Source organism: Rhinoraja longicauda, chromosome 3 (assembly GCF_053455715.1).
Source record: "Rhinoraja longicauda isolate Sanriku21f chromosome 3, sRhiLon1.1, whole genome shotgun sequence".
Taxonomy (NCBI): Eukaryota; Metazoa; Chordata; class Chondrichthyes; order Rajiformes; family Arhynchobatidae; genus Rhinoraja; species Rhinoraja longicauda.
Genome location: NC_135955.1, coordinates 56,570,467 through 56,597,326, shown reverse-complemented (window position 1 = coordinate 56,597,326; position 26,860 = coordinate 56,570,467). Strand labels below are relative to the sequence as shown.

General features: G+C 40.8%; 2 protein-coding genes and 1 long non-coding RNA gene across 6 annotated transcripts in view; 1 reads left to right on the top strand and 2 right to left on the bottom strand.

Moving 5' to 3' along the window:
* LOC144592021 (ubiquilin-1-like) overlaps positions 1–1,553 on the bottom strand; it is a 35,304-nt gene extending 33,751 nt beyond the window's left edge. Inside the window, exon 1 of one of the 2 annotated variants that reach the window (XM_078396191.1) lies at positions 1,324–1,553. In XM_078396191.1, the coding sequence (XP_078252317.1) occupies positions 1,324–1,422 (99 nt within the window). In that variant the 5' untranslated portion in view covers positions 1,423–1,553. The remainder of the gene's footprint in view (positions 1–1,323) is intronic. The other variant, XM_078396190.1, reaches the window with a different exon arrangement.
* Positions 923–16,199, top strand: LOC144592025 (uncharacterized). The gene is made up of 3 exons (XR_013547060.1): positions 923–1,124; positions 1,698–1,858; positions 15,866–16,199. It is a non-coding gene; the product is annotated as an uncharacterized LOC144592025 (long non-coding RNA).
* The window catches only part of gkap1 (G kinase anchoring protein 1), a 26,740-nt gene continuing 13,808 nt past the window's right edge, over positions 13,929–26,860 (bottom strand). For 2 of the 3 annotated variants that reach the window (XM_078396194.1, XM_078396192.1), the window contains 8 exons: positions 26,010–26,139; positions 25,523–25,545; positions 24,910–25,053; positions 19,194–19,295; positions 19,048–19,111; positions 16,291–16,361; positions 15,809–15,886; positions 13,929–14,841 (listed from right to left, as the gene is read on the bottom strand). In XM_078396194.1, the coding sequence (XP_078252320.1) occupies positions 14,800–14,841; positions 15,809–15,886; positions 16,291–16,361; positions 19,048–19,111; positions 19,194–19,295; positions 24,910–25,053; positions 25,523–25,545; positions 26,010–26,139 (654 nt within the window). In that variant the 3' untranslated portion in view covers positions 13,929–14,799. Of the gene's footprint in view, positions 14,842–15,808; positions 15,887–16,290; positions 16,362–19,047; positions 19,112–19,193; positions 19,296–24,909; positions 25,054–25,522; positions 25,547–26,009; positions 26,140–26,860 lie in introns of all 3 variants that reach the window. The other variant, XM_078396193.1, reaches the window with a different exon arrangement.

Genomic DNA, 26,860 nt, shown 5'->3' with positions numbered 1-26,860 from the left:
TCAAATGTTGAGATGTTACTGTACCTCAGATGCTCTATGGGATTGAAATCAATATACCAATTAAAATCTTCTACAGTAACTGCTGGCAGACTCCACAAGCACATGTTGCCAAGCTGGAAAGGGTACAGAGGAGATTTACAAGGATGTTGCCAGGACTAGAGGGTCTGAGCAAAAGGGAGCGGTTGAGTAGGCTGGGACTGTTCCTTGGAGCATAGGATGAGGGGTGATCTAAACAAAGTGAATAAAATCATGAGAGGAATAAATCAGTTAGATGCACAGAGTCTCTTGCCCAGAGTTGGTGAATCGGGGACCAGATGACATAGGTTTAAGGTGAAAGGGAAAAGATTTAATAAGAATCCACGGGGTAGTTTTTTCACACAAGGGGTGGTGGGTGTATGGAACAAGCTGCCAGAAGAGGTAGTTGAGGCAGGGACTATCCCAACATTTAAGAAACAGTTAAGACAGGTACATGGACAGGACAGGTTTGGAGGGAAATAGACCAAACGCGGGCAGATGGGACTAGTGTAGCTGGGACATGTTGGCCGGTGTGGGCAAGTTGGGCCGAAGGGCCTGCTTCCACACTGTATCACTAACACAGAACTACGGTCCAGAAAAATAGAATGCAATTTGAATCGAGAAGTTATTAAATGTAGGCGGATCGAACATATTTCCTCGACACCGCTGTACTTCTTGGCACAATTTTGCTTTGATCTACACTGGGAATTGTTAATATCAATCAACACCAGAAACCTGCCTCGGCAAAACACGCTCACAATATCACTAAATCATCCAAGTATGATATACATGTTTAAAATCAGCATTAAGGCGTAAACACTGTTTACGACTCTGATCGTCCCCGACCCTTGAACTGTTGCGAGAGCAGGAGGTTGTCACGATGACGCTGTTTAAAGTCTGGGATGACACAGCGTGACTGCACGATTCGCTCTTCATTTTCCCCATCTCAGCGGGCCATAACGCCTGGAAATTACCACCCGCAAGATTAAACCCGCACAGCCGTGGGTCGCGGCTGCTGACAGAGCAGGGACCGGGGGCCACACTGGCCCGACTGACTCTAAGCCACCGGCCTGGCCCGGCCCCGGCACGCACTCCCGGGAGAGAAGAGGGTGAGGGGATCGACATGACGGCCCGCATGGCAGTCAGTCAGTCAGCCGGTCGGGGCTGGTGACGAGGGGCGGGGGGTGACACGGGCCCACCTCGGGCAAGGTGGGGACCGCGCTGGGAGTGGGGGAGGGAGGCTCCGAGCGGTCCGAGGGCCGGGCATCGAGCCGCCCGCGTGCCCGCCTACCCGCCCGCGTCACTCGCCTCTTTAACGGTGCACTCTGGCGCGAGCTCGAACTCCTCTTTGTCTTTGGGAGTCTTGACGGTGACGCGGATGTCCGCGCGCGCCGCGCTCTCCTCCATCCCGGAGCCGGAGGAGCCTCCTCCTCCTCCTCCTCCTCCTCCTCCGCCGCCGCCGCACCTCAGCCGCCGCCACCCGTCAGCAGCCCCCCTTCAGCCGCCGCCACCGGCCAGCTTCCTCATCGCAGCGCAGCACCACGGGAAGTCCGCGGGGGCAGGCCGACAGGGGGAAGGGGCGGGACCACTCCTCCCAAACACCGACTGGAAAATTAAAACGAAGACGACGGCGAGGCGATAGCGGCCGGGGACACTTTTTAAATGATATTTATTTCTCAAAGGCTGACTCGGCTGGTTTATGACGTTACATCCAAACGGCGATGACGCAATGGAAGGAGGAAAGTACCAGAACCGGAAGCTGGAGCAGAGGCTGCCGGGAGAGAGAGGCAGCGAGGCAGAGACCTGCCAAGAGTCAGGAATGTCCTATTGTCACATGTCCCAGGTACAACTATCACAACAGAATATGTGCATAGTACTCTGTAAATAAAACAATAATCCAGAAAAAAAGTTGTGTGTGTGTGTATATATATATATATATATATATATACACACACACACACGTGTATATTCCCAATCTCGTTGTACCCCTGTACAATGACAATAAAGATATATTGTATTGTATATCAAGAGTTAAGTCAAGCGTGTTTTATTGTCATATGTCCCAGCCAGGTAGAACACTGAAATTCTCACTTGCAGCAGCACAACAGAATATGTAAACATAGTACACTGTAAACAATATCATAATCCAGAAAAAATAGATCAGTGTGTGTGTGTATATATATACCTTTTGCAGTTTTTGCCATTCATGTAGGAGCAATTATGTAGGAGCAATTACATCCCTGAGACGTAAATTTCCCATTTGGGCTCCCATGGAGTTGGTTCAGACAAATGTCCAAATTTAAACCATTGCATTGTATGAAATATTAATTTATCAATTGCAATTGATGCTGGATTGTACAATTAATCTAGTTTACAATTTGATTTAGAATTTTCTACGTTAAATATTTTTAATTATCATCATTAATCTCCAAGTTTGCGGATGACACAATGCTGGGTGGCAGTGTGAGTTGCGAGGAGGATGCTATGAGGCTGCAGGGTGACTTGGATAGGTTGGGTGAATGGGCAGATATATGGCAGCTGCAATATAATGTGGATAAATGTGAGGTTATCCACTTTGGTGACAAGAACAGGAAGGCAGATTATTATCCGAATGGTGTCAGATTAGGAAAAGAGGAGGTGCTACAAGACCTGGGTGTGCTTGTACATCAGCCACTGAAAGTAAGCATGAAGGTACATCAGCCAGTGAGGAAAGCTAATGGCATGTTGGCCTTCATTGCGAGAGGATTTGAGATTAGGAGCAAGGTCCTACTGCAGTTGTTCAGGGCCCTGGTGTATTGTGTGAAATTTTGGTCTCCTAATTTGAGGAAGGACATTATTGTTATTGAGGGAGTGCAACGTGTGTTAACCAGGTTAATTCCCAGGATGGTGGGACTGACGTGATGGAAGAATGGGTCGACTGGGCTTGTATTCACTGGAATTTAGAAAGATGAGAGGGGATCTTATAGAATAGAAACAAATAAAATTCTTAAAGGATTGAACAGGCTAGATGCAGAAAAAAATGTTCCCAATGTTGGGGGAGTCCAGAACCAGGGATCACAGTTTAAGAATAAGGGGTCGGCCATTTAGGACTGAGATGAGGAAACATTTTTTCACCCAGAGAGTTGTGAATCTGTGGAATTCTCTCCCACAGGAGGCAGTGGAGGCTAATTCACTGGATGTTTTCAAGAGATAGATTAGTTTAGGGATTTGTTTAGGGCAAAAGGAATCAAAGGAATCAAAAGAGATTTGCTTAGGGCAAAAAGAATCAAAGAATATGGGGAAAAAGCAGGAATGGGGTACTGATTTTAGATGATCAGCCAATTGCGTTTGAAAGGTGAAAAAGACCACATGTAATAGATAATTCTAATCCCCACATTACTTTTGAACATCACATAATGAAAAGTGCCTCAATTGTAAGTCTTGATGGATTCATACTGTGATTAGAGAGAGTAGACACAAGGAACTGCAGATGCAGGTTTTCAAAGAAGTGCTGGTCAGGCAGCATCTCTGAAAAGCATGGATATAGGTGACACATTTCGGGTCTGAACTTTACTTCAGATTGATTGTAGTAGGGTGGAGAAAGCTGGATGAGAAGTGGTATCAGGACAAAGTTTAGCAAGTGATAAGTGGAGGTGAGGGGAGGGGGGTTGGTTGGCAGATGGTTGAACGAAGACAAGAGATGTAAAGAAAAAAGTGTAAAAAGGAGATAGGAATAGAAGAGGCGTGAATTGTTAAAGCCAGAGGAAGGATAATGGGTGGATGAAGACAGGGGTGGCGGAGGTCTGGGAGAAATAGGTGCACATCCAGTTAGGCCACAGGTAAGTATGGGGTTGCTGTTTATATGTTAGTTACCTCAATGTTCAGTCAAATGGGTTTTATGCCACCCAAGCAGAATATGAGGTGCTGTTTCTCCAGTTTGTGTGCGGCCTCACTCTGGCAATGGAGTCCATAAGTTCGTAAGTGATAGGAGCAGAATTAGGCCATTCGGCCCATCAAGTCTATGCTGCCATTCAATTATGGCTGTTTTATCTTTCCTTCTTAATCCCATTTTTCTGCCTTCTCCCCATAACCCCTGACACTAATCAAGAATATTACCTATCACTGCCTTGAAAATATCCATTGACGGCCTCCACAGCCTTCTGTGGCAATGAATTCTACAGATTCACCACCCTCTGACTAAAGAAAATCCTCTCATCTTCCTAAAGGAACGTCCTTTAATTCTTAAGCTAAGACCTCTGGTCCTAGACTCTCCCACAAGTGGAAACATCCTCTCCACATCCACTTTATCCAGGTCTTTCACTATTCAGTAAGTTTCAATGAGGTCCCCCCTCATCCTTCTAAACACCAGCGAGTACAGGCCCAGTGCCGTGAAACACTCATTATATGTTAACCCACTAATTCCTGGCATCATTCTTATAAATCTCTGGACCCTCTCCACTGGCAGCACATCCTTCCTCAGATATGGTGCCCAAAATTGCTCACAATACTCCAAATGCGGCCAGACCAGCAACTTAAAGAGCCTCAGTTTTCCATCCCTGTTTTTGTATACTAGCCCTCTTGAAATAAATGCTAACATTGCGTTTGCTTTCTTTACTACTGATTCGACTTGCAGATTAACCTTTTGGGAATCCTGCACCAGCACTCCCAAGTCCTTTTGCAACTCCGATTTCTGGATTCTCTCCCTTTTTAGAAAATTGTCTTCGCCTTTATTCCTACCACCAAAATGCATGACTCCACACTTTGCTACACTATATTCCATCTGCCACTTCTCTGCAAACTCTCCCGACCTGTCCAAGTCCTTCGCAGAGTTCCTGCTATCTCTACACTATCCGCCCCTCCACCTATCTTCATATCATCCGCAAACCTGGTCACAAAGCTTTCAATCCCCTCAACCAAACCATTAATATACAACCTGAAGAGCAGTGGCCCCAGTACCGACCCCTGCGGAATTCCACTAGTCACTGGCAGCCAACCAGAAAAAACTCCCTTTATTGCCACTCTTTCCCTTCTGCCTTCCAGCCAACCTGCTATCTATGGTAGTATCTTCCCTTTGATACCACGGGCTCTCGTCTTCATTTAGCAGCCTCATGAGCAGCACCTTATCAAAGGCTTTCTGAAAGTCTACGTAAACAACATCCATTGATCAGCCATGATCACAATGAATGGCAGTGCTAGCTCGAAGGCCTGAATGGCCTCCTCCTGCACCTATTTTATGTTTCTATGATTCTTAGTCTATTCTGCTATTTATTTCTTCAAAGAATTCTAAGATTCGTCAGTCAAGGTCTCCTCTTCGCAAAACCATGCTGACTTTGCCCTATTTTATCATGAAGACTAATTCTAAATACTCCGTAACCTCATCCTTTATAATGGGCAATAAAATCTTACGAACCACTGAAGTCTGGCTAACCGGCCAATAGCTTCCGCTGTTCTGCTTCGCTCCCTTCTTGTACAGCGGGGTAATATTTGCAATTTGCCAATCATCTGGAACCACTCCTGGCACGAGTGATTCTTGAAAGATCACTACTCATGCCTCCACAATCTCTGAAGCCACCTCTTTCAGAACCTTGGGGTGCAGTTCATCCGGTCCAGGTGACTTATCCACCTTCAGACCTTTCAGTTTCCCAAGCACCTTCTCCTTAGTAATAGCCACTCCACTAACTTTCACCCCGACTCTCTTGAATTTCAGGCACGTTGCTGCTTCCACTGTGAAGACATGCAAAAAAGTTATTCAATTCCTCTGCCATTTTATTCCCCATTATCACTTCTCCAGCATCATTTTCCAGCAGACCAACGCCCACTCGTGCCTCTTTCTTACTCTTTATATATCTGAAGAAACACTTGCTATCCTCTTATATTATTGGCTATCTTACGTTCGTATTTCATCTATGTAGTAACATTGATTTCTCTAACTTCAGATGTTCCTCTGTCCGTCTCGTTCCCCTCCCCCTTCCCAGTTCTCCCACTGTCTTCCTGTCTCCAACTACATCCTATCTTTGTCCCGCCCCCTCCCCTGACATCAGTCTGAAGAAGGGTCTCGACCCGAAACGTCACCTATTCCTTCTCTCCTGAGATGCTGCTTGACCCGCTGCGTTGCTCCAGCATTTTGTGATACCTTCATATTTCATCTCTTCTCCCTGTATTGCCTTTTTGGTTACCTCCCGTTGTTCTTTAAAAGCTTCCCAATCCTCTGGCTTCCCACTAATCTTTGCAATGTTATATGTCTTCCTTTTTAGTTTTATGCTGCCCTTGACTTCCCTTGTCATCCGCGGTCACCTCATTCTCCCCCTAGAATCTTTCTTCCTCTTTGGGATGAAAAGATCTTCTGAATTATTCTCAGAAATTCCTACCATTGCTGTTCCACAGTCATTCCTGCTAGGGTCTCTTTCCAGTCAACCTTTGGCCAGCTCCCCCCTCATGCCTCGAAAGTCCCCTTTGCTCAACTATAATACCGACACATCAGATTTCATTTTCTCCTTTTCAAATTGCAGGTTGAATCTTATCATCTTGTGGTTGCTACCTCCTAGTGGTTCCTTTACCACGAGGTCCCTTATCAAATCCGGTTCATTACACAACACTAAATCCAGAATTGCCTTTTTCCTGGTAGGCTCCACAAGCTGTTCGAAGAAACCATCTCGGAGGCACTCTACGAATTCCCTCTCTTGGGTTCCAGTACAACCTGATTTTCCCAGTCTACCTGCTTTTTGAAATCTCCCTTGTTGCACCGTAACATTGTTTTTCTTACTTGCCGATGGAGGGGGCCTGGGACAGAAAGGTTAGTATGGGAACTCAGAGTTAAAATGGTTAGCAACTGGGAGATCCCACAAGCCTGAGTGCAAATGTTTAGTGAAACAGTTGCTTAGTCTACGTTTGTTCTCGCCAATGTAAAGGAGGCCACATCGGATGAACTCAACGCAGATTAAGTTGTAAGAGTGGCACATGAACTGTCTCACCTGGAAGGATTGCAGCTGTCCTGCGAGGGAGGAAGAATAGGGACAGGTATTACATCTCATGCAATTGCAGGGGAAAGTACTTGGGGAGTGGTTTGGGTCAGAAGGGATAAGTGAACCGCAGAGTTGCGTAGGGAGCAGTCTCTACAAAAAGTGGTGGGGACGGGAAGATGTGAATGGTGGTGGGATCACATTGAAGATAGTAGAAATGTCAGAGAATATGTTGGCTGTGGAGTGAAAGGCAAGGACTGGGGAACTCTATCCTTGTTCCATCTGGGGTGGGGAGGGGGGGGGAAGGGGGAACAAGGGCAGATTGCCGAGACACAGCTGAGGGATCCATCCACAACTGCAGGTGGGAAGCCATGTTTACTGAAGAAAGAGGACAGCTTGGATGGAACCAGTGCAATCAGATTTGTCTCCTGCCTTGAAGATGGTCATAATTATGGTAACTCCAGAGCATCTGGTATGAGTTTCCCTTGCCAGATGAGAGATACGAGGTATGACTTGGTCAGTAATTCTTCTCCCGGTTTTAGATGTTCGTCAGGGATACTTCCAGCGGCCAAGGAGTATTTCCACTTTTACCTTTGGAAAAAAGAGAAAACAGAATACCCACCTAAGTGGCATTGATGCTAAGGTCAGAAAGGATGTAAATCTCTGAAAAGGTGAATTGACAGAGGAGCAGTAAGAAAAGTTAACTCTAGAGGAGTCCTCGATCTTATTTCCTTTGGTTGTCTCGAACTTAGGATCAAAGAATCAAAATATCAGTTCAGCCATTCACGAGAAGAAATAATTTCACCAGTGTGCAGTGAATCTTTGAAATTCTTCATCGAGGCGAATGAAAGCCAAGCCATATAGTGTAGTCAAGATAGAAATAGTTTAAAATATTAAAGGAATCAGGGGATATAGAATTACTGCAGGAAAGTGGTACCAAATCAAAAGATCAGCCATGATCTCACTGAGTGGTGGAGCAGGCATATCAGGGTCATACAGCCTAGTCTTGCTTCTGTTTCTTTTGATTGCTAGTACACAACTTTGTCATAACCAATACCTTGTTATGTCCTAGACAAGTAAAACTTTTAATTAAGATCTGTAACCAAGTGAAAGACCACAAAGCTCGCATCACTCTGCCTGGACAAATGTTAAAGATCACTGATTTGTCCACAAAATTGCTGTATTATTTCCATCAATCCAGTCCCAAAATGGCTCGTTACAGAAATGCTAATACAAAGGTCTCAAAAACCTGACATAGTTCTCATTCCATCTCGCATATAATTTGAAAAATCCCAACAGGAGCCAGAGTATCCAGTGACATGGACTCCATAATAATTAGTGCCTAATTTTAGATTCTTGGCTTCTCTACCAGAAAACTGGTTTGATGAGCATAATCAAGCTTATTAACTGCAAACAAGAGATTCTTGGCTCGGATACTGCATTAAGACTCAGAGGGGGGTAAAAAAACAGCTGCACAAACACCCGAAGGTAGAGGTTCAACAAAAGACTCAACACCATGAGCAGAAAGACAAGCGGAAAACCACAACATGCACAAATTCTTCAATGCAGTTATAGACCATCTCTGGCCCGAACACCTAAATCCGATCGTGAGCAAAAAAACAGCTGAGAGCTCTTTGAGGAGACAATCAACACCTACTGGAAGGTGCACCATAGAAAAACTCCTCAAACAAGACTTTGTGTCACGGGTGCCCTTGGCTCTATTCTACTGCAAAGAATCAGTCCAATCTCAGTGTCATTCCTGAAAACTGAAAATGTCAAATATTAACTGACAAAACATAGTAGTCTATGGTTTTCAATCTACCAAGGAACAGATTTTAAAAATGGGCATAAGTTCTGCTCTTAAATTTGTCACAGTGGAAAACCATTTCATTAACTAAGGCAATTTCATTTCATTACCATTATCAAAACCATTTCATTAACTATTTGAGCAATATTAGACCTTATAATATGAAGTCTGTAGTACCCCCAAGTTTGAATAAAACATCAGTAGAAAGTTGTTCCAAACATTTTCAGAATTGTCAAGTAAATTAGTGGAATTTTAAATGGAGAACTGTTTCTAATATTCTGCTCTCATGTTCTGATTTGGTTCCACAGTGTTATACTCCTCCAACATCACTCCTTGCTCTGAATTTTATATGTTTCTATAAGATCCCCTCTCATCCTTCTAAGCTCCAGTGAATACAAGCCTAGAATTTTCAATCTTTCCTCGTATGTCAGTCCCACCATCCCAGGGATCAATCTCATGAACCTACGCTGCGCTGCCTCAATTACAAGGATGTCCTTCCTCAAATTAGACCAGAACTGTACACAATACTCCAGATATGGTCTTACCAGCGCCCTATACAACTGCAGAACCTCTTTACTCCTATACTGAAATCCTCTTGTTATGAAGGCCAACATTCCATTAGCTTTCTTCACTGCCTGCTGTACCTGCACGCCAACTTTCAGTGACTGGTGTAGAAGGACACCCAGGTCTCGCTGCACCTCCCCCTTACCTAACCTAACTCCATTGAGATAATAATCTGCCTCCTTGTTTTTGCCACCAAAGTGGATAACCTCACATTTATCTATATTATACTGCATCTGCCACGCATCTGCCCACTCACTCAACCTGTCCAGGTCACCCTGCAACCTCCTAACATCCTCTTCACAGTTTACACTGCCACCCAGCTTTGTGTCATCCGCAAACTTGCTAGTGTTGCTTCTAATTCCCTCTTCCAAATCATTAATATATATGGTAAAAAGTTGCGGCCCCAACACCGAGCCTTGCGGCACTCCACTCGCCACTGCCTGCCATTCTGAAAAGGACCAGTTTATTCCTACTCTTTGCTTCCTGTCTGCCAACCAATTTTCTATCCATGTCAACACCCTACCCCCAATTCCATGTGCTCTAATTTTAGTCACCAATCTCCCGTGCGGGACCTTATCAAAGGCTTTCTGAAAGTCTAGATACACTACATCCACTGGCTCCCCTTCATCCATTTTACTTGTCACGTCCTCAAAAAATTCCAGATTAGTCAAGCATGATTTTCCTTTCATAAATCTATGCTGACTTGGACTTACCCTTTTACTGCTATCCAAATGCACCGTTATTACCTCTTTAATAAATTACTCCAGCATCTTTCCCACCACCGAAGTCAGGCTAACTGGTCTGTAATTCCCCGTTTTCTCTCTCTCTCTCTCTCCTTTCTTGAAAAGTGGGATAACATTAGCTATCCTCCAATCCACAGGAACTGATCCTGAATCTATTGAACATTGGAAAATGATCACCAATGCGTCCACTATTTCTAGAGCCACCTCCCTGAGGACCCTGGGATGCAGACCATCAGGCCCAGGGGATTTATCATCCTTCAGTCCCATTAGTCTACCCAATACTATTTCTCGCCTAATGAAAATTTCTTTCAGTTCCTCTACCCCCCTAGATCCTGTCCTCCAGTACATTTGAGAGATTGTTTGTGTCTTCCTTAGTGAAGACAGATCCAAAGTACCAACCTCTAACTGTGCCACAAGCTCACCTACTTTACTTCTTATACTTTGCGCATTCATATACTTTTAATTCCTTACTCATCTCACCCTTCACATCGATCCCTATTACACTTGGCCATACTCTCCTATCCCTTTGTGAGCTTTCTTTCCCGTTAATTCTGGGGTCATTAACTATCCCTTTACTCTTTTTCTCTTTAACTCCATCATTGACTATCCCATTTGATACCCCCCCCCCCCCCCCCCCTCCCTATTTAGTTTAAAACCACCCGTGTAGCAGTGGCATATATAACAAAATCTGAAGCATCCTATTAGGCACTCAATCCCAAACCATACATATATTGTGAGATCTTGTCAAGCTTGGTTTGGGGAGCCAGGCAATGTTTGGAAGGGAAAATGCAGGTTTAAAGGAATTAGGGTTGAGGTTTTCTTTGGAGGGAGGAGTAAATACAGCAGTGTGAATTGGAAAGAAAGCCCAACAATTTTCTAAGCAAGTGTCACTTAACCAATGCACATCAATTTCTCTGCAGTGATTTAAGCATTATTCTTGCACTTTTTAAACAAAACAATTCCCAGTGGCCCTGTTATTACACAAAAGGTTATGAACAAAGGCAAAAATGCTTGCAATAACCTCCAGATGTAGTGACTGCTCTTAGAGGTCACAAGATACAGCAGATGCTGCAATCCCGAGCATAAAATAAACCGCTGGAAGAATTCAGTGGGTTGAGCAGCATCTGCAGAGGAAAAGGTATGGTCAACATTTTGTGTTGGAACATCAGGACTGAGAGTAAACAAAGACCTTGTTCTTCGTCTGACATAGAACAGCCATGAAAATATTTTGAAGAACAGGCACATTCAATAATTAACCCTTGAGAAACATTGAAAATAAATTACTTGGTGTTTTCATACTGCTGTCGCAAAAATCTTACCATGAACAAATCAAGTGGCTCATTTTCTACATTACAACCTTGAGTATGAAGCACTTAGGTATTCAAAGGTATCTTTCTGTACATATAGTTTTGTTAATTTGGGCTTTAAAAAAAAAAAACTTAAGCGAGGCATCAGTTGAACAAAAATACAGCGAATACCTCTACATTTCTAGGAGTGGTTTTAAATTTACCATACCTCAGCCCCCAATGATGGTCCCTATCCTTCCATCTGGTCGAACAAATGGTCATACATCTTGTTAACATCTAACACCAGCAATGAATATGAAAGAATATTTAACGATATAACACTCTAAAAAGATACTCTCCTCTTCATTTCCCCCTTTGCTAAAATTAACAATTCAATGATTTAATATACCAGTATAATTTGACCACTTTTTAAATCACCTATTAACAGCAAATATTTCTGACATACAAATCTTATCCAATGCTAATTTTGCACTAATTTATACTTGACTGTGGAATAAATGCACAGGTAAAGCACTTTAAAATGATCCGATCAAGAGTATCAGTATCACATGATTAAAAATGGCAATTGCACAGTGTTCTGGAGTGGGAATTTCAAATCCCAAGTGTACTTTATTAAAAAAAGCTGTGTATACTCAAGAGCACCGAGGCTAATTAGTGTACCACCATAAACTCATCACAGACCATCAAATGAAATATGACAGCCCATCAAATTAAAATACAAATCCAAAAATATATTTGATGAGTACATTGCTGGATGATTTGAGGGTGGCTAATGTTGTGTCTCAATTTGAAAAGGGCTGCAAAGAAAAACTTGGGAACGATAGACTTGAGGTAGGCAAATTTCTGAGGGATAAGATAAATATGCATTTAGATGGACAGGGGCTGATTAGGAATAATCACCATGGTTTTGCATGTGGAAGAGCGTCTTACTAATTTGATTTGAGTTTTTTTTTAGCTAAGGTTAACAAGTGCATAGTTGTCTAAAGAGACTTCAGCAGGGCCTTTAATAAGGTTCAGTATGGTAGGCTGCTCTGGAAGGTTAGATCACATGGGATTCACTGAGAGTGAGCTGACTGGATAGAGAATTGGCTTCATGGAAGAAAGCAGAAGGTAGTGGTGGAAGATTGTTCTTCGGATTGGAGGCCTGTGACTGGTGGGGAATCGGTGCTGCGCCCATTGTTTGTGGATTATATCAATGATTTGGATGAGAATGTACAAGGCATTAGTGAGTTTGCAGATGACACTAAAGTAGGTGGTGGTACCGTAGACAGTGAACATTGTCAGGATCCTGATTACATCAGGATCTTGATCAGCTGGGAAAGTGGGCTGAGAAATGGAAAATGGAGGTTAATGCAGATGAGTGAGATGTTGCATTTGGGGAGTCAAACCAGAGCAGGACGTTCACAATGAATAGCAATGCCCTGGGGAGTGTAGAGCAGAGTGATCTCTAGGAGTACAGGTGCACAGTTCCTTGAAAGTGGTTTCACGAGCAGATAGGGTGGTAAAGGCAGCTTTTGATACGTTGGTCTCCGTCAGTCAGGGTATTCAGTAAAGAAGTTGGGACATTATGTTACAGATGCACAACATGTTGGTGAGGCCGCATTTGGAGTATTGTGTTCAGTTTTGGTCACCCAGCTGTAGGAAGGATGTTGTTAAGCTGGAAAGAGTGGAGAGAACATTAACAACAATGTTGCCAGGACTTGAGGGCCTGAGCTATAGGGAGAGGTTGGACAGGCTATTCCTTGGGATGCAGGAGGCCGAGACACAATCTTATAGAGGTGTATAAAATCATGAAGGCATTAGATAGGGTAATTGCACGGAGTTCGTTTACCCAGAAATGAGGAATCAAGAACCAGAGGACATAGGTTTAAGATGTAAGGGGAAAGATTTAATAGGGCAACATTTTCACTAAGAGGTATGGCTATATGAAAAAGTTTGCCAGTAGAGCTATTGAGGTTGCCACTATAACAGCATTTAAAAGACAGTTGGACAGATACATGGATAGGAAAGGTTTAGAGGGATATGAGCAAATGTGTCTGGTTGAGACATTGGGGACATTGAGCCAAAGGGCCTGTTTCCATGCTGTACGACTCTATATTCTTCCTGACTCAATTGAAAATTGGAACTGCTTGAGACATATGTAACTTTGAGACATATGACCTTTATGTAACTTTGTTACATCAAACTATAAGACACAGAATAAGTTGCTATACAATTTAATACATGTACAATGAAGTCAACAAGGCTGCCACTCTGCATAATGGAAGAGGTGTTATTTCAGTAGCTAAAATGCCACAGAAGATGAAGGAATATGGGTTAGGTAAGTTTTTCTACTTTAACTAGATTTAGAAAAGTGAATTCCAATACAAAATGTCCAGTTTTATTTTCCACGATTTTCAGAATGGTTCCGTCACAATGAACAATCTAAGACACAAACCTAACTTTGAAATGAAGTCAGAATTTAGTGTTCAGGGGCACAAGTAACTGAAATACCTTTATAAACACATAATTGGAACAGAAAGGTTTGTGTACATACATTTAAAAACATGCCAAGTCTGGTTGAATCAAACTTTATTGTAAATCATTGGAAATTAAGAAAAAATTGGCATTTTTTAGATTAAATTCCGATCAAATTGGAAACTACTTCAAAAACAATTCTGGGCTATTTACAAATTTCTTTCTAGTACAGGTCACAAATCTAGACTAGTTGATATACAATATCTTTCCAAAGGCAAATGTACCAGGGACCAATCGAGAATCAGAAACTTATTAGATAATGAAAATATTGCTTTCCTTCACTTGATGAGTCCAATTTTTCTATTTCTTTTACATGAAAGCCCCAGGATCAATTTTATGGCAATTTCTTCTTCTATCTCCGCCTCTACACAATTCAAACTCTATAACCTGCTTCTTTCTGGTCAACACCAGCCTTCATGAGGTTCAGAATGAAAATGTGCTACTTCACACATCTGTATATTTTTAGTTTCAATCTACTGTGCCAACTCAGACACAACAGACGCTTGCAGATGAAACAAGACGGTGCCATTCTTCATCTAACAAGCAAAGTATCATTCTAAAGCAATGTCACTGATTACAAATCAAAATTAACTTCTGAAAAATAAAAAGGACTCTACTTTTAAGCTTCTGAAGCTTAAAGGAAAAGCTTTGAAATGTAATTCATCAATATGTCTCAGTCAACAGTATCTAGACCACTCCATCAAAAGTGCAAATTTAAATTTCCCACACAACTCTTCTTGGGAGGAATTGGGGGGAAAAAGCCTTCACAAAGGTTTTAAAGAACTGCAGAACAAATTGATTGCAAAATCCAACTGTGCAATAACAAGTGTCTCCACTGGCACACTGAGGAAAGATTTCTGGAGGGATTTTTTTGCCTTGGGCTCCACAGTATGTAAATTGTACAATCTTCAGTGATCAGATTCAGATACTTTCTTCCCTTTCTTGCCTCCCTGTAGATACCAAAAGAGAAAGAAAAGTGAATATAATCAACTTGTTCTATAAAATATTAGAACTATAGGTTTACTATTGCAGTTCAAAAAGTCTAACAGGAGAGTTTGTATTTTTTTTAAAGCAGCAGAGCAATTCTAAGGGTGATTGGGTTAAGGTTACTTGAGCAATTAACAGCACTGGGCCTGTACTCGCTGGAGTTTAGAAGGATGAGGGGGTCCTCATCAAAATTTACTGAATAGTGAAAGGCCTGGATCAAGTGGATGCATCGGATGTTTCCACTAGTGGGAGTCTAGGACCGGAGGTCATGGCCTCAGAATAAAAGGACGTACCTTTAGAAAGGAGATGAGTGGGAATTTCTTTAGTCGGAGGGTGATGAATCTGTGGAAGTCATTGTTATAAATAGTTGTGGAGGTCGTCATTGGATATTTTTAAGGTGGAAATAGACAGATTCTTGATTAGTAAGGATGTCAAGGGTTTCGGGGAGAAGGCAGGAGAACGGGGTTGAGACGGGATGATAGATCAGCCATGATTGAATAGCGGAGTAGCATAATTTTGCTCCTATGCCTTATTAACACAAAATCCCTTGCTACATAAGTCAGTGAAGACTGAAGCATAACCCAGTGCTTCAACCTGCAAAGCAAAACCATACTTTGCTTTGCAGTTTAACTTTTGGAGCAACTCCGGAGATAAAATGTTTAAAGATTAGTTTAATATAATTCCCCATCACTATTCACTTTAGATTTGACAGTAACACCTTGCAAAGCACATGTATAGATTTGATTTGAGTATGACTTGAAAGTTTACATGTATTCTTACTTGTTTAATTTTACTTGTTTAGTTGTCACATTTAGAAATGTAGGTGAACTTAAATTTACCAAGATTCCTACTTGTTTTAAAACTTAGTTAACTGTTAACCATTTAAGTTAGATATATCTGAAAGACAGCCCATTTTAGTGAACATTTTACCTGAAATTTTGTTAAATCTGCCTGTAGTAACTTGACTTTTGATTTTTCTTGTTCCAGAGCTGCATGTAAACCAGTAACCTGAGCAAAGATAATTATAATATTTAACTTTGTACAACAGATACAATGATGTCTATATTTAAACAACAACAATTCATCCACTGGAAATTTATAAGTAGAAGAGACTGCTGGAGCAAATCATTATTGATTTACATTATCCTCACAGTGCATTAAAATGTTATTGCTGCATTCTTTAGTCATCTCATTTCCAAATGTTAATTCTCAGTGATCATTTTGTAACAACCAATCATGTGGCACTCTGGTCTGAACCTTAACTAAATAAAGCAAAGTGAGACATCACATAGTGAAAGCAAGCTGATTTTATATATTTCCTTATGTGCAAAATACCTCCGTATATGCCGTCATAATAATCCCGGTGAATATTACAAGGTATTAATCATTCACTTGTACTTGCTGACTCTTACCTGCAATGTTAATTCATTCTTAATACTTAAGAGTTCATCAACTTGCAAAAGGATATCTGCTTTATCCTTCACTGTAATGCAAAACAAACTTATTTGTGAGCAACATCAAAAAAAACCTGGATGCCAAAAAAGTTGCGTGTAGGGAGCATTCGGGGCATTCCAAACCCTCATCCAAATTTTAATTTAGATTTACATAACACAGACACAATTAGTTCCAATTGAATCCAATCTGTCCATTAGATACGAGTGGATAGCCTGGTTGTTTCAAGTGCTGCACAATCTTACTTGCCACAGAAGAAACTAACTCAGCATTCACTCAGACCATGTAAGCTTCTCAATGGGCATGGTTAGGTTAAAATGAATAGAAAATTTGCCTCTGGCATACTTACTGTAAAAAACCCATTACAAAGCTGTTCCACAAATAGTTAAACCACAGGCATAGAAGTCCCTGCCATTAATGTGAAAAATCATCTTGGCATATTCTTTGTCTTTCTGCTGGAAAAGTGTGAATCTGCTATACTAGAGATAAGCTAATCACACCACAGAAAGTTACCTTGCTATTCATTCCAAGACTCAAGTATCTGTTTATTTTAACTAGACTTTAAAATCAATGCTGGAAGTATGAACAGACCTCCCAACATTTGATTTTACAAGTTCATAATTTTGATGTCCAACATTCAGAATTTTACATCAAAATTCATAATATGGCACGAAATGCAACTTTTCAGCAAAAAAAGGTATGCACGCCAAATGCGCATACGCTTGCGCTACATTAATGTGTGAAAAACAACTATTATTTCCAACAGTGTGTAGCTCTTGAACTACATGTACAATGTCAGGCCTATCATGAATATATTCTGCTATTTATAGAAAGGTTATTGAACAGAAATACTTTTTACAGCACAAAGAAAATATTGTTTTGTTTTTTCTATTTTGCTTTTTCCTTACATATCCTAATTCTCTTGGTATTGAATAAAAGAACAATGGTCTTAAAATGTATGACTAAGTTATGAAGAAAGAGTTTCATTTAAAACTGCACATACCTAATTTCATTGAAGACTTACTTGCTTCAGTGGTCTTCAACAGCAAATCACAACGTTCCATGTCCCCCCCACCCCTCCCTACTCCCCCTCCCTACTCCCCCCCCCCCCCCCACCTCCACTCCCCCCTCCCCCTCCCACCTCCCCTCCCACTCCCCCGCACCCTAACCCCATCCCCCCCATCCCCTGTCAACATCAACGGGCCTGACGCTACACAGTGAGGCTAGGCATGGGGCAGGCCAGCGGCGAGGCGAAGTGAGGCCAGCGGCGAGCAACGAGGCCAGTGGCAGGGCGGGGCGAGCGGCGAGGCATGTGTTTTGCCGAAATATGTGAGGCGAAATCGGAATGGCGGAAATGAAATAAAGCAGAAACATCCTGCAAAATTCGGAAGGGTTGGGAGGTCTGTATGAAGCTTCATACATTCAGTCATTGGTAGCTGTCAGAAACTTTTACAATGTTTGATTTGTAATTGTGTTAAACCTCATTTAGCCTAGATATTCTTCCATGACTTGAAATATACATCGTAGGCGATCCACAGTCCACCAATGAATGATCTTTGTGGGATCCACCACTGCAAGTCTAAGGATATCACGTTAAGGAGAAGAGGCATTATATACTTGACACTCTTGCTGTTCTGCCACTTCTGAGGAAATCATGTGGTCACAGGTACCAGGCCAGGTTGTTGGGGTGGAATAAATCCTGAGTGTAAGGCTGGGGAAATGGTGATTAGTTGCATTGTGGAGAGAGAGAAGTAGTGATGGATGGTAGAGGAGTGAAAACTCACTTCAACTCCCCAACCACCCAAAGACCACCTAGGGGGCAAATTCCTTTTACTTGGTGGACTTACTTGATGTTTAGTTCCTGGTACCAGATGCCATCGACTGGGTACAAGGTCCCTTTTAATTTGTATCAAAGCAGTTCTAAAGACATTTTATGAACTCTTGGTTCTGCAGGAGTGGCTACTCATCCAAAGACAGCACAGGTGAGAGAAGTGGAGTCCAGATATATGAAGTATGCAGCTGAACATTACTACCCACATCCATGCACCTTCATGCATTAATGTATTCAAAACACTGAGGACCCAGAAGATTCCGTGTCTGATTGAGCTTGGTAATCAATTTTACTAAGAAGTTCCATTACATGGCACCGTGCTTTTGCATTGTGTAAATCTAGGCCCGTTACTTCAGTTAATCTATCTTTCCCCCACTTTGATATCTGAATTACCCCATTCTAATACAAATTTACCCCCGAGTAGTTCCTCTGGTTATTTCACAATCCTTCAATTTGATTGGTTATCCTTTTCACTCGGGTCCAATATGTCCAGTTTGCCTCCTTCAGTTATCAGCAGCAAATTGCCACGCATAAAAAATATTTAATGCATAAACATGCAAGAGCAAGTCTTATTACAAATAATGTGCTACAATAAAATCTGGCTCATTGTGGCAACAAATTCAGTGATATCAATGTTTTATGAGACATTAAGAATCATTGGCACTGTGTCTGTGTGATTTAATGCCCCCAAATAACTGCAATCCAGAAGCAACTGGAGCACTTAAAACAAAGATCAATAAATGCTTTTAAAATAAACCCATCAAGTAATTATATTTTAAAGCTGGTAAAATGCAAGTGTATCCATTAACAATCACTTAAATGAATGCCAGGGCAGGTACAACTACCAGTCTACCTAAAATTACCACACATTAATATACATACTTACTTTCACCTTCCTGTAGCATCTTCAAAAGCTGAGCATTTCTAGCCTTCACTTCTTTATATTTTGTCTATTTTAAAAGAGAAACTGAAAAGTGTCAGTTAAAAAAAATTCTTATTCAGAAAAGTAAAGGGTAAGATTGAAAGACTTACTTCCCACTCAGCAACTGTTTGTTTCAACTGGAGAATTTTCAGGTCCTTCTTTTCTAGTTTATCTTTTAAGTGTTCAGTTCTTGCATTATTAGAAATAACTTCCTGCAAGAAAAATAAAAATATTTTTCTGATTACAATGAGTCAAAGATATTTAAATTCTCTTTTCACATAAAATGCTCTTAGGTACTGGCACAGACTATATGGGCTGAATGACCTGTTGTGTCATAATAAGTCTCACTCCATTATTTTGCAAAGATCATTTCATTAAATGTCCTATTTTTTTCAAATAGAAATTCTTCCAGGGATGTTTAATGCTTACATTAAACGGGCCATACATGATTGTTAAATCAGTTATATTCTTGCAAGAAATTTGAACTATGCATTGAAGCACACTGAAGCATCATGGGAATTTCAAAGTGGGCAACTGCGAAATTAAAAAAGATCAGACCTCGTGTACTGTACAATCATTTCAATTCACACTAAGGCCACCCTCCATCATTTTGTGTGTCATTCTAATTATATTATAAGGCACAGACTCCAAACAGATCTGACTGTTGAAAATTGGCCCAGTTGACCAATTTTAAAGAGCAAGGCTTCTAAAACCAGTTGACATCCCAGGTAACACTTGACAATCCCTTTTGATCTTTTCTTTGTGGAGATTTGTAAAAAGTGTAATCGTAAAGATATGATAATGATAGTTACGTTGGGTAAAGAAGCTAAGGGTGAAAAATTCATTAACTAATCTGTAAACGTACAGGTATGTAGGTTAATTGGCTGGGTAAATGTAAAAATTGTCCCTAGTGGGTGTAGGATAGTGTTAATGTGCGGGGATCACTGGGCGGCACGGACTTGGTGGGCCGAAAAGGCCTGTTTCCGGCTGTATATATATGATATGATATGATAAACCATACATCTGCTCATGATAGTTTTACTGAAATAAAATTCACTCTAGATGTGCGCTTCTGAACTAGCCATATGTTGAGCCAAGCCACTCATTTTACTGAAATAATCTTTGGGTTGGAATTACACAATGCAGAACTGAGGTAAGCAAATACCCCATGGTTGTAGCAGTTGTTCAAAGCAATAGTTTTTATAATGCAAGTTAGTTTCCTGCTGGTAGACACAAAATGCTGAAGTAACTCAGCGGGACAGGCAGCATCTCTGGAGAGAAGGAATGGGTGAGGTTTCGGGTCAAGACCCTAATCTGAAGAAGGGTCTCGACCCGAAATGTCACCCGTTCCTTCTCTCCAGAGATGTTGCCTGTCCTGCTGAGTTACTCCAGCATTTTGTGTCTGCCTTCGATTTAAACCAGCATCTGCAGTTCTTTCCTACATATTAGTTTCCTGCTGATTGTTTAAGATTGCAAACAAAATGAAGCCAGGCAAAAAATTATATGGTGAAGCCAGTGGGGCAACATTTTATGGGACTGCATGAATCTTTCAATGTGATGAACAAGTGAACAAGTTATCACCACTAAGAAAAAATGAAGTAGTGCCCAAACTACTACGAAGTACTAAGCTGAATGAAATCAAAAGCTCATATGGGATCAGCGCTCGTAGAATTTTTGAATAATGTAGTCAATGGAATCAAATGGATTCCTCAATACTATGTGGAATTTGATTGAGTAGCCCTGTCTCAGAATTGAAGGATAAAGATAAACATATGGAAGGAAGATTCACACAAGCTTACGACTTGTATAGCCAAGTAGGAAAGACGAGAATGGCTGAAGACAAGATTAGCTGTGTCAAAGGGACTCAAGACTGAAGCTGGTGTGAGCTACCATCACCCGCTGTTAAGTATAGAATTATGTACATAATAGACTCTTGATCTTTTACACAAGTATTACTGTTTGTCGTTCCGTCTTCCAATTGTACATCCGAAATAAGAAAGCCAATCTAATTCACTCTTGATGCACACTCGTGAACCAGCCATATGTTGAGCTGTTGTTTCTTAGATTTACACCACAAACATTTACCGAGCATTGTGCAAAAACTACAAAGTTGAATCCTGTTCATAAACAGCAGCACAAATACAATATTTGTGCTAATGTGCCAGGTGAAAAGAGATCTTCTCCAATGAGAGAAATCTCTCCACCTACCCTTGATATTCAATGATATTAACATTGCCAAATCTCACACCATCATCAACTTGGGGATCATGACTGACCAGGAACAAATTAGATCAGCCACACAAAAAAACTGTAGCCACAAAACAAACTGTGGCCTTAATAGCAGATCAGAGGCTGGGTACCCAATCATGAGTGACTCACCTCCTGACAGATTAAAAATATCTTTCCATCATCTGTAAGTCACAAGAGTGTGATGACTAGAGATTAAAGATTGGTACCTTTGCCCACCTCCAGTCTCAGCATTCTTTCCACTATCAGTGAACTATGGCTGCAGTGTGTACCATCTACAAAATGCACTGCTGTTACCTGGGCCACTCAACAGAATCTGCCAAACTCAGCTGCCAGTGTTCATTGTGTGGATGGCAGGGAAGTGTGGTAGGAGGAGCAATGGGGTAAATGACAAATGTTATCTATCTATACAAGTTGTTTATTCTGGTGGCAAGACAAATTTAGAGTTGGACTAAATATAGTGTTGAACACACAGTTTGCACAGATTCAGTGCAGACCAACTGGCTGGAGTAATCAAAAGTATCCTCAATCTTTTGATTCTACAAAAACTGAAGTTCCCGCCTTCGTCACAGGACATTTATCATCCTGGTGCCCAAGAAGAGCATGGTGACCCGTCACAATGATTACCATCTGGTAGCAATTAGGTCCACCGTAACAAAGTGCTTTGAGGGGTAGATTATGTCGTGAATTAGCTCTTGCCTCAGAAATATCCTGGATCTGCTTCAATTTGCTTATAAGTCAACAGAAGACACAAAGTGCTGGAGTAATTCAGCATCACTGGAGAACATGGATAGGTGACATTTCTGGTCAAGACCATTCTTCAGATTAACCAGCATCTGCAGTACCTTGTTTCTACAGGTCAACAGCAGATGCACTGGTTCTCTGCTCTGGGCCATCTGATAACAGGAACACATACATCAGGCTGTTGTTCATTGACTACAGTGTAATTTTCAACACAATCATTGCCAACTTCCAAGACCTAGGACTCTAACTCCCTTTGTAACTCAATCTTCAAATTCCTAATTTGCAGACCGCAATCAGTGAAGATCGGTAACAACAACTCTTACTCACTAACCGCTAACATAAGTCACTTCAAGGCTCCATGCTTAGCCTCCGCTCTACTCTTTACACCCATGACTCCAAAGCCATCCATAACTGCCAACCACACCATTGTTGTTGGCCAAATCACAGGTGGTGATGAATCAGAGCCCAGGAAAGAGAGGCCGCACCAAGATCACATTCAGGTCAACAAAACCAGGACACTAATCACCGACTTCTGAAACGGAAAGTCAGGAATCCACATGCCAATTTTCATTAGCGAGTTGGCGGTGGTGAGAGGGTTAGCAGCCTCAAATTCCTGGGTATCATCTCAGATGACGTCCTGAGCCCAGCACGTAGATGTAATCTAAAGAAGGCCTGCCAGCTTCTAGTTCTACTTTCTTATAAGTGTAAGGAGATTTGGCATGTCATTGAATATCCCAACACACTTCTACAAATGCATTGGATGCATCATAGACTGGTACAGCAATTCCAACACACAAAAATGCAAGAAGCTGCAAAGTGGAGTATGCAGTGCAGTCCGTCATTGGCAGAGCCCCTCATTCTTACAACTTGTTAAAGGTACTTTGGAAGATGAAAGACTTGGAAAGAGTAGAGAGAGAGACCACGTTTCTATATGAACAGTATATTGTGTGAGCTTGTGAAATTCTATATTTTGGCATGGAAACAAACCAAAAACAAACCAGTCTAAATATAAGAGATTGCAAAGCTGAGATCGAAAATAATCTGGGTGTCCAAAAGCACAACTTGTAGGTACAACAAGTAATAAGGAAAATTAACAGAATATAATTTATTGCTTGGGAAATTAATCCAAATGTATGGATACAATACTTAATTTAAACAATGGTTTGTATCCCAGATGTGCACTCACCAGTGTACAGTATTGACCTTGTTATTTAAGAAATAACGTTAAGATTGCCTGCCCACTCCAAACATATTACAAGGAAATGGTGGACAGGTTAAGGACATGCTGGAGTTTGGAAGAATAGGTGGTGACATGATTGAAACAAACAAAATTCTGAGTGATCTTGATAGGCTAAATGCAGGGAACATGTACACTTGTAGGAGAATCGGAACTAGGGCCACACTGAGATGGTAGGGAGTAAGATCAGCAGGATTGCTCTGACAGAGTCTGCACAGACTCGACAAGTCAAATGGCCTCATTCTCTGCTGCACCATTCTGTGATTTGAAAGCAAAAATAACATTTTAAGACACTTCTCCCAAAGTCCTTCCCCATCTGCCACCCACACAGATTGCAATGGCATGATCTTGTGGTTTCTGTTGCTGGCAGTAAAAATCTTCTTAGAACTACCAATGACACGAAACTTATTGTTAAAATACCCATCCTCTCTTGTACTCACTACACTTGTTTCAGTCTGAATGTAGATTGTATTCTGGCCAAAAAGTATAGTACGTAATATTTTGAACTTAGAACCTGTCTATACTTTTTAACTGTTATGAATCTCTAATAAGCAGTCTTTACGTTTTGTCTGCTTATTAGAAAAACAACTGTGGTTGTGGATCAATCCTGAAATGTGTGATACAACATTCTGGTATTCAACACTGCTTCACTGATGTTAAACCAGGGAAATACTCTGAGATAAACACTCATCCCTTTCTACTGTTTCTCAATGACCCCTGCACCACCACCCAAAATACTCAACACATACTCAACTCGAGTTTCATGAGTATCAAATCACCAGTAACAGCCACAGCTGTTGTCTATTCATTTTCCAGTCATTACTTTTAGAAAGCAAATAGGGATCTTACAAATTCAAATTCTATTTACAAAATGTTTAAACAGTTCAGTAACACTGGAAATTTTTTAAACATAATTCTAGGGAGTTAAATCATCCATTGAATCAAAGTAAAAGTATTTATCTTTAGTTAACTCAGTCCTACATACCTAAGAACAGTTTTGTTCTCTAAATGTTTTCCTCCTATTCTATGAGATCATTAGCAGTAGCTGTAAAAATATTGGAAATATATTAAAAATGAATGAAAGGTGCATCGTTAAATTTAATGTGGAATTATGTTTGTAAGAATGTAGGGCAGAACACAATCCTTAAACCACTACTAAGCTTATTATCTACATTATTTGAAACTTCTCATGGAAAACAAGCAGCTTTGAGACAGCACAGAAATAGAGCAGGTAAAGCTACTGCCTTACAGCTCCAGGTTCAATCCTGACTTCTGGTGGTGTCTGTGTGGAGAATGCACATTCTTCCTCTACATGGTTTTCCTTTGGGTGGTCTTATCAGTTGGTTGTTTAGCCACAGTAAAGTGTCCCAGTGCATAGGTAAGTGGTAGAATCTGGGGTGTTGATAGGAATGTGGGAGGAATGGAGTGGAATTAATGTAAACTTCATGCAAATTAGTGCTTGATGGTCATTGTGGCAATGATGAGCCAAAAGGCCTGTTCATTATTGCATTATTCTAAAGCTCGAAGTAGTTAAAAGTGAAATACCAAGTCCTGACATATCAACCAAACCTTAGAAGTATATTCTAGTAAATACATACCTGGCTCTCTTGTGAGATACTGTCCAATCCATTAGAACTTGATAATTGCTTTCTCCTCTCCATTACCAGTATTTTACTTGCAGCTTCATCCAATTTAATAAAGAAGCTATCCTCATCTGTTGTTGCTTGCACAGGTTTTGGTTCCTAGAGACACAATGTAAGATTTCTGCAGTTAATTCAAGGTGTATTGGACAATACATCAAAAGGTGCATCAAAAGGTGTATTGGACAAAGAAAATCAACACGATAAAGCCAGTTCTCATGCTTGCAGATACACTGTAGACCAAACCATTTGATCCACTCCCCTGCTTACCCCAACACTGCAATTTATTTATCAAAAATACATGGCCAATTTCCTTTTAAAAATTATTATAAATATCTCTAACATAATGCAAGTCCAAAACACGATTAATTAAATTTAAAAAAATGTTTTCTACCAGTTATTTTGCTGAATTTCAATATTACTTTATAAAAAGAATATTTTAAAGCTAAATTTCAAATTCCAGGCAATATTGTAAATAAATCTATTATTAAAAAGATTGTAAACATTGAATTACAAAACATATTATGCACCTCAATATAAATCATTTACCAGAATCACTTAAGTAGCATACCTCAGATTTTTTATTTGTCTGATCTAAAGAGAGAGAATGAAAAAGTTAATATGGTTTAAAATGAGCTCGTGCATAAAATGGTACAGTCTTAATGGTACAGTCTATTTCCAAGTTGCTCAATAATTATGCAATGTCTGGAATTCGATGTAATCAGGAATCTCTGTAAATCACTTACTTTCAGCTCCATAATTTCACCATCTCCACTGCTGAAATTCTCAAGAGCACTTTTCTCCAGATTGAACTATCCTACACTCTTCGTGAATAGATACCGATCGCTACAGCCTCTTCCCTCACATAGCGAATGGGAAGCAAGAAGGGATTAGACCCGCTGCCTCAGGATAAGTAGTCAATTTTCTCTTTTTAGTGTTACATGAAAACTAAAAACTAGCAATCGTTTTTGCAAGGGATAAAATTTATGAACACCAAATCTTGTTATACACAATCACACTGTTCAAAACAAAACATATTGACACAACTCCAATACTACCTGTACTTCCATCAGTCTGAAAATCTTTCAATGAAACTGTAGCAGGTTTATCTTTTCCCTGAAGGTGCTTTCGTTTTTCCTTTCTACTCGGTCCTTTCGTTTGAGGAGAAGTATTATCAGCATCAAAACACTGTAAAAAATGTGTTTCAAGATTTAAGATGAAGTTCAATGAAGATCGTTATTAAAATAAGATTGTTACAAATGCCAGGAAAAGCAACAAAACTGGATGAGAGAATATGTATTTTGTTTGTAAATTACAGACATTTCTCTATTCACTGGCACCTCATTAAGCTCTCAAGATGCATTATCAGGAACGAGTGCTAAAAGGGGACATTGTAGCATTATTCCCATAAAGATATGCTACTAATAAATTCAATGCGATCCCCTCAGGTTCCTGCTGCCATGCAATGGATCTTGGTGCTGGGAACCTGGCAGGAATCCAACAATGAATCATCAATAGGTCAGGGAACAGCTGCAGAGGGACGGGGATGGGGAAAGTTCAGCACTAAAGTGTAGGTCTCAGGCCTGCAGCAAGATGGGCATTGCTGGGAATGGCAAAGTACAAAGAACTCACTCACTACTTCCTGATAAATATGACCTGCCAGCTCCTCACTAATGGGCTGCACAGTGTTCCCTGGCCAACAGATACCTCTCAAGAAACAAAGCTCTATGGTGTTGGGCTTTCAAAGACAGAGGGAGACAACAGCTTCCATCATATCCAACATTCAATTTCCTTCAAAATTGACAGAGCAATTGATTGTGAAAAATCAAATCAAAAATCAAATCAAAAATATTAAACTATTTTTGTAATAAAATACACAAGGTGTTAAAATTGTTCAGAGTTTGACCAG